This window comes from Amia ocellicauda, chromosome 7 (genome assembly GCF_036373705.1).
Source record: "Amia ocellicauda isolate fAmiCal2 chromosome 7, fAmiCal2.hap1, whole genome shotgun sequence".
NCBI lineage: Eukaryota > Metazoa > Chordata > Actinopteri > Amiiformes > Amiidae > Amia > Amia ocellicauda.
The window spans coordinates 47266009-47277119 of record NC_089856.1 but is presented as its reverse complement, the minus strand read 5'-3'; the positions used below and the strand labels follow the sequence as shown (position 1 = coordinate 47277119).

Sequence of the window (11111 nt, the reverse complement as noted above, 5' to 3'; positions counted from 1 at the left end):
GCTGTTTCCAGGAGGAATAACAAGACACAGTTCGCCCTCTGCACATCTTTTCTGCAAATATATGAGTTCATACAGCGCCATTCAACCACATTCACAGTTTTATGCAGAGCCAGTGAATTACCATTGCCCCTTTGTGAAGGTGTTGGGCAACAAGATTACGGGTTTTGTAAAGCATCAATAAACGTGAAGGTAGTATTTAAAATATATAATGGAGTCAATGCAATTATGTTAAAATGTCACGTATATTTAATATTAGGCTACTACTAGCTTACTACTACTACTACTACTACTACTACTACTACTACTAATAATAATAATAATAATAATAATAATAATAATAACAATAATAATGCATATTAAAAAATGAACGTTTATAGTCCAGTGATTACGCTTTGATAAAAGAGACATTAAGAAATTATAATTACCCAAAATACAATAAAAGCCAAGAGCTGAACTAATGAATAAACTAATAATTAAAAATAATTATAAAATCATAATTACAGGAAATTTTACACTCAATTATCGCAATCGGGTCACAATAAAGGTATTTGTTTCTTTATTCTAGATCTTTAGTGGCTGTTATTTTATTTTTATTTTGTCTTTGTTTAATTAATTTATAATGTATTAATGTAGCGTACCTATTATCAAAACTTCATCACTAAACCATTAAAGTGAACTATATTAAAGAAAGACTGAAAGAAAGAAAAATATAATACTTAATAATATTATATAATTTAACTGGCACTACGGAGTTGCGCCGCACTGCCTCGGTCCCACAATGCACTTGTTTATATCTCGTCCTAAAAAGCCAGAAATAGCGAAAGAAAAGAGAAAGAGAGATTTCTGCACAAAATATAACATAACACATAAATATTTTTTTCTGAAAATGCTTGTATCTAATACAAAGTTAATGCTATTTATTTTGTTTCTCTGACTCTTTAAAAAATCTTTAACTAAAAGCCTTTGGAGGACCCGATAGCAAATCCTTCTTCCACACATGGACCACTCTATGGTTGTCAGCTGAACTCGGTGGTTGTTAGTGACGCAATGATTGTGCGCCGTGTCGACGGGGAAGGAACTCAAATCGATCAGTTTGGATAAATAAAGCGGGAACATTGGGTTTAAAGTGTTGTGTTTAGGTGAGTTAGTTGTTTGAAGTAAGCCGTTAAATAACTATATAATATACTGTGATTGTATGCATTGGGGGAAATGAAACTACTTCACTTTAAGGGTTTAGTGCGTATGTTTGGCGACGTTCTGTATAATATCATACAACATGTTTAAAAGACAATAACTTTTCTTCAGTTGTTTTTCTGCGGAAATATTTCGTCCCAGGCAGCTTCTGAACACAGATCACAAGTAGTAGTAGTAGTAGTAGTAGTAGTAGTAATAATCTGTATTTTAATAGTGGGTTTTGAACAGATTCCCTCTGTTATTCCTCTCATTCAGCCTGTCTTATAAACTGGACAGTCAAAGCGCTACAGCAGCTATTTTATGTGCTGCTGTCATGTCGCACAGTGATCCGTATTAACACCCCGGCTGCCCGCTGTTTGTTTCAGCTCTTGGGCGACGATGTCTCAGTTTCGGAAGAGGATCTCAGCCAGTCAGAGCTCGCAGAACAAGTCACGCAAGGTTGGTCTTACAAGCTGTGCATCAGCCTTGGAGAGATGCATCGCGGCATCTGTGTGGGGCACATGCCATCACAGTGGGTTAAGTGGTCCCTATTTCATGTTGTGTCCACCATAACTAGATGTGGTTGCACAATTTTACACTTATAGTATTATATTCCCATCAACCAGAGACCACTTTGCCCCACCATTATCAATTATTAAAACCCCTCTAAGCCTGATTGTGTCTCCAAACAGAGACACGTACAACACCTATTACGAAGGACAATTTATTCTCAGGTGTTTTGGCTGCTGACCTGCAAGACGTGTGATGAGCCAAAATACTTGGCCCTTAATTGGACCACTATACCTCAGGATAGACCCTGACCTGCAGCATTTTTAGTATCTTCCCTGATGTTTGTACCACTGCAAAACAGGAGCTCGTACACAAGAACGATATTCTGTCCACTGCTTAGTTGAGATGAGGTAAAATGCATGTGCGTGTTATTTAATTTGCTTTAATTGTATAACTCTTACTTTTCTTAATGAACTTAGCCCTGAACACATGATCCTGAACATTAAGCCGTGTTCTCAAAATAGCATGTGAGGTTTTTAGGGGCCAGGCTGTTATACATTTCCTGTTGATCTTAGAAAAGGCTGATTTATTTCCACGTAGATAAGATCGAGTGTAAGCTTTCTCTTCCACAGCCACTTTGTGAAGAGTGAACATGTGTTGTTCATAAATAATAATAATAGGGCTTGTGTTCACTCTTAATGACCCGTCACAGTCATTTCCCCCAATCAGCGCAATTCGGAGAACACAGAACTGTTGTAAAGCCCCAGATTTGATCACTGTCAAATCTTAGCAGAGACCTGAGGGTTTGAAACTGTTGGTGCGGTCGATCCCCCTCCCCCCCAAACTGAGTGAGGCGTTTCAACGAGGTCAGATGACAGTTGCAGCAAATGGGAAAATTAAGAAATACTCAGGTGTGTTAATTGTAGCATGGTCTCATCTTCTCGTGTGTTTTGAGGACAGTGCTCCTTACCACCTCCCCTTGCTTATGGTTGTTTTGCTTAGCTCCTTGTTGGGTTTCTGTTAAAATTGTTGGGCAAGCAAGACCAGGGAAATAAACCATGCAAAATGCAGATTTTAAAAAATTGTATAGTGTTTCTCTACTCCTTGTTGAATTTAGTAGTGTCTGGTCCGTCAGTACAAACCCAGTCAGCCCAAACCCGTGTGTTCTTACCTTCCGCTCAGCCGCAGACTCAGTCCCAGCCCCCGGAAGCAGACGATGACGATGAAGAAGTGTCCCTCACCCAGCCCAGCTCCTCCCAGCTCCAGAGGGGGCTGGAGCGTCTCACCCCTGCCCAGGTTGACAGCAAGGTACATCTTCCCTGCTCACCACCCTCCTTCCCAAGGGCATGGCTGGCACCAGGCAAACCCCTGGTCCTGCACAGGCCTCTCCCACTCCAGCAGGTTTTCAATGTCACCCCTTGTATCAGCCGCCCATCAAGACTCGAAAGCGGTGTTTCTTTTGATCAACGAGTTTCTTTGAATTGGCGATGAAAGGGATCTGTACCAACAGCAGGTGGATTGGGGTTGTAAATGATGTGATTATACAACACAGCACTCTTCTTCCTGTCCATGGTGGTTGACAGTATTATCTTCTCATTATCTTAATAATTTGCCCCATGAGATATAATGCAGGGTGATGATTCTTGACTGTGTAAAAGAGGCTCAGTTGTGTGTCTTTCATAATAAACTGTATCCTGCAATAAAAACTACACTGGCCAATATGGACAACCTTAACTACCATAGACACGGTGCAAAGATCATTTTCACACTGTGAGTCTATATTTGACTTTTTGTTTTAATGTATATTATCCTTTGACGACACTTCCTGAGCTCAGCCATCTTAAGTTTTGTTTCTTCTATCCTAGATGGCTGAGGTTGTCCAGTTTATCCTGATCAAGGACCAGAAAAAGATGCCCATCAAACGAGCGGGTGAGCACACAAACGCACCAAGTCCCGTTCACACTCCGGGTGCAGTGTAGCTTCAGGTAATACAAATGCACCTGCGAAACAAACAGCCGATTATACTCCCTGACTCTTCTCTCCCTCCGTCCTCTCCACCTCATCACAGAAATTGTGAAGCAAGTCATCAAGGAATACAAGAACATCTACCCCGAGATCATGAAGCGAGTCAACAGGACTTTTGAGCAGGTACCCCTTGGAGCCTCGCCGCTTGCCGCTATAGATAAGCTCCCCAGTGTCTGGGCCCGGTGTGGCCTGAGACGCCGTTGGCTTGATGTAAATATGAAGAAGCATTTAAAAGTGTTTCAATACGAGTGATGAGCAGAATGCACCCCCCCCACCCTCTCACTTTCTGTTTCTCTTGCAGACGTTTGGCCTCAAACTGGTGGAGATTGATGTGAAAAATCACACCTACATCCTGATCAACAAGCTCGAGCACGTGGACGGAGCCCCACTGGACCTGTGAGTGGAATCTGAGCCCGTTACCGCCCATCCTGACAGCGGGGTCACCTGGCCACCCACCTGCAGGCCCAGACAGACTGCGGATCTCGGCCTCATCGGTCCAGCTCTGCTGTAGCTTTGAGCATTTATTCATGCTAACGATGTGGGAGTCTGTCAATCAACGTGGTAGCCTCCCTTGAATCTGTCCTCCGCTGTCCAAAATGTCAGATATGGCAGATATATTGTGGGTCATACGATTGCTAAATATGTGGAAAGTTGTCGTGTTTGATAGACCCCCCCCACCCACTCGGCTCAGCTGGACTAGCTTCAGCAAAACAACTTTTTAAAGACGTGACCACGTAACAATACCACCCAGATAACGTGGGTGCTCACGTGAACCAGAGGGCAGTAAGGACATATACGGGATTGAAAGCCACGTTCTTCTGTGGCGGTGGGGCGGGGCGACGCACAGAACTATCGGCCGCGCCGTTGCCCGTGGGCGTGTTGACATTTGGAGCTGTTTTCACAATCATTCCTGTCTGCCGTCTTTAATTTCCCCATCCTGCTGTGGAATGAACTCCGTCTGCGTGAGAGTTTTATTAAACGGCCGTTCAGCAGGTCTTTCCTCCCCTCTCGCTGCTTCTGCACTTTCTCATCTGTGGGCTTATTTTTGTTCTCCGCCCCATGTGTTTTTGTTATTAGTTCCCTTTTTTTGTCTGGTTATTGGTCTGCATTTTTTTACTTTTTTTATTTTTATTCTTCCTTTTTTCCCCTTTTCCCCTTTTCCTGTTTTTCTTTAATATTTTATTTTGTCTTTCTACCTTTTACAGTTTTTTCTTTCAGATGCTTTTCTTTCTCTCCGTCCTGCTTGTCTTTTTCCAGAAAAATCAGGGTGGGGCACCTTCTCTTATTGTGTTCTGCAGTCGTAGATATTGTTTCGAGTCCAAAAACTGGCAGACGTACAGCAGGCTCGGTATTGCTCATCACATCACACAGAGCGGTGATTTAAATCGGTTGCATGTGGCCAGTGTGCAACAACAATGTTTGTTTGTTTCACCCACAGTATGAACTCTTTTTTTATTTGGAATGGTTTCAGATATGATTTTGTGATTGTGATGCAAGACTTGCATGTGTAAGAGAAAAAGCTGAAATATTATCCAGCCGTTCCGTAAACAACAGATACAGGCCAGTCTTATGACTATGACCCAGGGGTGGGATCATTAATAAAAATACTCTACAGTTATTGAACAGGAGTCGTAATTGCCGAAAGTGAAGACCTGTCCGTGTTTACTAGTGGAGAGGCGCTTGTGAGAGTGTGTCCCGAGGCATTGAGCCACTGGAGCCGTTCCCAGCTTAAATAAACGAATGTCTTGGAATTTTAGAACCCATTACGATCCAATTTCTTAATGGCTGAGTGGACTTGGATTTAAAATGTATTTAGGAAGAAAATCAGGTCCATCCTGTAACCGTTTGTGGTGAACTGTGGCGGCAGAATAAATTAGTCCACTGCTCTTCTGTTCTTAATGTCTCTGCAGCCCTGTAGGCGGATGTCGACAGGACACTAGTGTGATCACATGGGTCATACGGTGTGGTCACATGGGTCACGCAGAGGCCTGCTTTGAATCGGATGCTTTTTAATGTGAGGTTTTTCTTGGTTTCAGCAACACAAGCTCACCGAAAACCGGCCTTCTGTTCGTCATCCTCGGCATCATCTTCATGAAGGGAGGAGTGGTGAAAGAGGGTAAGTGTCTCAGGGTCTTTGTTCAGTTTCTCAGTGTGTTCAGGAGCTCAGTGTGCTCAGCGTCTGTGTGTTCAGGAGCTCAGTGTCTTTGTGTTAAGTGTCTATTCAATAGCTCAGTGTCTCGGGGTGTTCAGTACTTCAGTGTGTTCACTAGCTCAGTTTATTATCCCATCTGTGTCAGAGCTGTACAATTCAGTTTTCTCTGTCTCTCTCTCTCTCTCTCTCTCTTTCTTTCGCTTTAGCCGTCATCTGGAACACGCTGAAGAAGCTACGGATAGACCAAGGGTAGGTAGACAACACACGTAATATAGACTGATATCACGAGTGAAGAACCTGGTTTTCTTTTCAGCTCTCTATTGCCTTTTCTGTCACTTGTATGCATGAGTGTAAAATGTATCATGCTTTGAATTGCTTTGTATTATGTAAATCTGAGTTTGTAATGTTTGATGCCTTGTACTGAATTGTATTTTTGCACTTTGTATTGCGCTTATATTTTGTAAGTCACCCTGGATAAGGACGTCTGCCAATAAATAAATAATAATAATAATAATTATTACAGATGCTGCCGCTAACGACACACTTCACACCTGAGTGGGGGGGTTGTGGTCTCTCAGTCATGATTACATAAATAACTGGTGAAAAAACCTACTTCACTCTGCAGAGTTTTGAACATTAGCAGAATTCAGTAGTTAAATGCCTTTATTTATCAGGTATTTTCTTTTAATGTGTGTAAAAATAAAATACATAAAGTATAATGGAACTATTAGTTAGCTTCGTGTCAAATTTCAGTCAGACATTGTGCCTTAATTTTGGTTCATCGTTAGTGGATAATGTATAGGACTGACTGACGTCCCCCGTCTCCGCAGGGAGAAGCACGAAGACTTCGGAGACATCAAGAAGCTGCTGACGGAGGAGTTTGTGAGGCAGAAGTAAGCATGTCTCCCCCGCCCGCCGTATCCCGAAAGCCCAGTTCACACCTACCTGTCTGTTCCGCGGCTCAGAGGGCTAATCTGCTGGGAAGTAAAGGAGTGGGTCATAGGTTTGAATCCCAGCAGGGGAGAGGGGTCAAGGTGTGCTCAGAGCGGGAGTCTCGCAGACCATAGACTTCCTGTTTATACCACACCGGAGAGTAGCGTGATTGTCTGGGGCAAGCAGGGAGCTGAGTCCCATAGCCTCACCTTGCATTCCTGGTGACAATACATTTATTATTGTTATTTTGTTATTAAAAGGCACAATCATGTATGTCAAAATGTATTCTTTGTGGCGTGTGATTAAATGTATATGATTAGCTTTGTAAAGGCTCATCTCCTCCGTCTCAGGTACCTGGAGTACAACCGCATCCCCCACACCGAGCCCCAGGAGTTTGAGTTCCACTGGGGGCTGCGGGCCGAGAAGGAGGTCTCCAAGCTCAAGGTGCTCAACTTCATCGCACAGGTAAGGATGAAGCTGCTCCCCTCCAGGGTCAGGAGTCCAGCCGAGCTAAGATGTGCTGGGGTAGCAAAGAATAACGATCTAGGGGTCCAAAATATTTAAAAAAAAAACGTTTTTTCTTCATTACTAGATAAGATCCTATATTATGTGTCCTCTTGGATTGGAATCCCCAAGTTTCTTTTAAAACAAACCAACAAAACTTGGGGGGGGAAAACCCTCTTAGTTCCTGTCACTTATCTGTCTAGTTGAAGCGTCGCATATTCCCAGCACTGTCCCGCTGCACCGTCCCACGGAAAAGCCTGTGATACGCTAAATGTGCCGACCTGACGTGTGTCTCTCTCTTTGTTCTGCCCTGCAGCTGCACGATCAGCAACCTCAGACTTGGGCGTCTCAGCACAAGGAGGCGATGGAGGCCGAGGCGACGGCTGGGCCGAGAGTCTCTCTCTAGTGACCGTTGTGGCTGGAGGACTTGGAGAAGGGGGTTGTAGGGGGTTTGGGGTCAGCTGAACCAAAGAAGAATCCATGACGATCCTTGGTGCATTTGTGTGACAATGGCGTGTGCGTCTGCTAGGGCAGGCATTCGGAATATCCTTACAAACTCGTGAGATGGAAAACTGCTTCTCAAACTCGCCTCCCGGGATTGTGCGAGAAGCAGGTGCGGTGAGATTGTTGGAAAATCCTTCCCCACGGAGTGACTACGGCACTTCTGCGTTGAAGCTTGTTGATTTGACTAGGAGGATTCTCTGAAAAAGAAAGACTGGTCTAAACCTGAGTGTTTCATCTGGGGAATCTCCCTTGGAGCTGGTTTTCCCCTTTAGTAAGCAGTCATTGGCTTCCCAGAGTCAAGGCCCACAGACTCAGTGTGCGACTGAGCGCAGCGGACACATTGCACAGAAATATCGCTGCTGACTGAAGCGATTTAGTTCATTTAGTTAAAGAGTCTTGTTTTGGATTCACATTGTTGCATTCCATACAGTAAATATATAAATAAAGATTTTTCAGACCTAGGACCAATACTGTAAATAAAATTAAAATACATGTTAAATAAGACACCTGGGAAATGCTCAATATTTTGGCTGACTCTTCTCCTTTGATGACTGGACAAACCCGGTTAACGCTGTCTTACATGAACCACTGACTCGGCTCTGCTTAATATTATTAATGATCTGTTCTTATTTTGCATTTTATATATTTTATGGTGGCTTTGTACAGGTCTTTCATGCTTCAAGAGTTTGAAGGCATTGTCTTACATGAGAAATGTTTTATATTGTGTATTAAATTAAGTAATACTGACTCAATGCCTCTTGTTCTCTTATTGTACTCGGCAGCTGCTGATTGTAGTTGAGGTTCGAGGCGGTGGCTGAAGCACAAGGCTGAGATTGGATGACTGTGTGAAAGCTGCAGTGTGTATTTTGACGTGCTCTCCAACCCAGGCCTCTGTGGTCCAATTAAGGGGCCTTGGTGAAGGTATTTGTTATAAAGGTCTCAAAGTGACTGAATTTAGCCAGCACTGCCTCATCAGCCAATCAGAATGAGAGGTTTCCAGGTCCTTGTGTTGGCTCTACAGGCGGACCGATGTCTCGTGCAGGACCTGGGCTGTGCAGCTGTAGGGTTTGCCCGTGAGGAACCCTTTACATGGTTTGTTTCATGCTAGGTGCTGTGTTGACTGTGACACAGAATGACTGTGTTCAGCTGGACAAGCAGGATGTATTTCTGCAATAGAATAGACATAGAAAGGAAAAGCAAACCTCCAGTAACACTTTATTAACTGCTTCTATATAATTCTATGTAATCCACATCCTTGCCCCATGGCCTCTGTTCTCATGCATTCGGACTGGATCGGCAACGGCTTGTAAAACCCACAGATTGCTATTTGGGGAAAGTTGGGGAACTCGATTCAGTCAAGCTGCTGCACTGAAAACCATTTTTGAAACTGCAACAATCCTGAGTTCCTCTCAGCACTTTGTTTGCACACCATTGTCTGTAGTTTTGCACTCTTCTGCACAACCCTTGCTCTCGCCCCGACTCTAAGCAGTGCTTCTCCAAACCGACCCTATCTTCTCCCACAACATTTGGGACATGTCCTAGAAAGATAAACCTAGCTGTGGCTGCTGTTTTGATGGTTTTAAAATCTGCCCAACAAGTACGGTCTATTCTAATTCCAAAGAACTTGCAGAAGTTTCTGCTGTGATCTGATAAAGACAACAGCAGCCAGTTTTCCCATGCAGTCAGTTTCAGAGGTGCATTTTTTCCGTGTGAGAGAGACCTTTTATTGAGTTCCTCTGCCGTGGCGTTTGCAGGAATTTGCTGATCTATTGGAGCATTTCATTTTCAGAGAAGAACGCCAATCCAGTAAAAGGCAATTTCTGTCCCTCCTGTTTATTGCCAGTTTGTAGCTCAAGACTTAACTGCAGAACAAGGAGGTGATTGTTCTTGGCAGCAGTGTTTCCCGCTCCTGTTTCTTGTTCACTCTCAGAATGACAGTTTTTTGTGATTCCTTCTCAGCTTTTTTCCCCTTTGCCCTTAAGCCTTGCTTTAAGAAATCCCCCTCCTTTTACCTCTGTTCTTGCCAAGGCATTGAGCAAGCAATCCTACTTACACACTCTCTCTGAGCTCGTAAACTTGGCTTTAACTCTTATTAGTTTTAAGTAGCCGTTCAGAGTGACTCTCCAGTTAAGTGGGTCTCTGTAGAGCACGGCTCCCAGCCTGGTTCCCAGAAACCCCAGTCCAGTGAGCAGTGCAGTTCCCCCATTGCTAAAGACTGAAAATGTGTTTGTTGTTGATCAGTGAGTCACTCGTCCATTAGGGGGAACTCCGATCCTCCGGGAGTGACGGTGTTTTCAAGTGTTTCTTTCCAATCTTTAAATGACTATTAACCAAAACACTACCTGCACAACTGCACATTGGTGAGATGTTTCTGGGCTCTCCAGGACCACATCTGGGGGTCACTGGTCAAACAAGGTTGACTGTTGAGACTTCAGGAAAAGGGGATGTGTCATTTTGGCTTTGCTGGTGAAGTCTCCAGATGTTAGTCTTGTATCAGTCTAATTACCACACTGCATTATAATTAAAATACTTTCTGTGGTTGTAAAGGTTCCAGTAATACCAGGAGTGGCAGTGACGGCCTTACGGGAAAAAGAGAAAGGGTTCAGTAGTTTGGTTTGGGGGCAAGGTCAACTTAACCTGACTGGACACTGTAGGTATAGAAGTTAATACACTGTGGGCTTGAATTTAAATGCTTGCAGCGGAGGTCGTTTTATGGTTGTGAACTTAAAAAGCAACAAACAAGCTTTTATTTTTGGGCCAGGACTTCACGCCCACTCTGTAATCCAATCTGCCCTCACACAGTGCGTTCTGTCACCCCCACCCCTCCACACACAGCCTCTGCTTTTGGAAAAATAAAGGCCACTGACGCTGTGCCTACCAGCTCCAAAATATCCAGGGAAACCAAATGTGAACCTTAGTGCCAACCACAGGCATCTACCGCCATTCCTGGTGAGTTTGAAAGCCTGCCGTCGTCCTCCTGAATTGAGTTCTGCTGTTTACTCTCTGCTGGGTTTGCCTTTTAAAACCGGTTCTTTTTTTTAACTCTGACGATTGATCTTTACTAGCTTATGTACTCCTTTTTTTAGTGGTTTGGTGTGAACTGACTTTTTTATTTAGGTTTTAACTCTTTTATTTAAGTGCAAACTCTGGTTTAGCATAGTTTAAAATGTACCCTCCTCACGGACATATATCAGATATCTGCCGAGACTGACGTCATGCATTCTCCTCACAAAGTTTTCCACTCCACACATCAATCATTAGTTTATTTTGAAAGTTTTTGTGTTTTTAGGGGAATTTGTCCCCTTCTGAA

The 11111-nt window shown here is 43.5% G+C and overlaps 1 protein-coding gene and 1 non-coding gene across 2 annotated transcripts; both read left to right on the top strand.

The window, feature by feature from the left end:
- The first annotated feature begins 1008 nt into the window (after positions 1-1008).
- ndnl2 (necdin-like 2) lies at positions 1009-8548 on the top strand. Its single transcript, XM_066710038.1, has 11 exons — positions 1009-1139; positions 1560-1632; positions 2866-2991; positions 3549-3612; positions 3752-3831; positions 4010-4104; positions 5745-5824; positions 6067-6109; positions 6691-6753; positions 7144-7258; positions 7614-8548. The coding sequence occupies exons 2-11, from the start codon at positions 1573-1575 to the stop codon at positions 7701-7703; spliced, it is 816 nt and encodes a 271-aa protein (XP_066566135.1). The 5' UTR covers positions 1009-1139; positions 1560-1572; the 3' UTR covers positions 7704-8548.
- On the top strand, positions 6892-7026 carry LOC136754179 (small nucleolar RNA SNORA11). The gene has a single exon (XR_010817558.1). It is a non-coding gene; the product is annotated as a small nucleolar RNA SNORA11 (small nucleolar RNA).
- Positions 8549-11111: the final 2563 nt, after the last annotated feature.

Excerpts from the sequence above, each read along its gene's own strand:
- ndnl2 (XM_066710038.1), top strand. The coding sequence starts at position 1,573 with ATGTCTCAGTTTCGGAAGAGGATCTCAGCCAGTCAGAGCTCGCAGAAC. Across the intron at positions 3,832-4,009 it reads TCAACAGGACTTTTGAGCAG|ACGTTTGGCCTCAAACTGGT; the intron begins GTACCCCTTGGA and ends TTTCTCTTGCAG. Across the intron at positions 5,825-6,066 it reads GGGAGGAGTGGTGAAAGAGG|CCGTCATCTGGAACACGCTG; the intron begins GTAAGTGTCTCA and ends CTTTCGCTTTAG.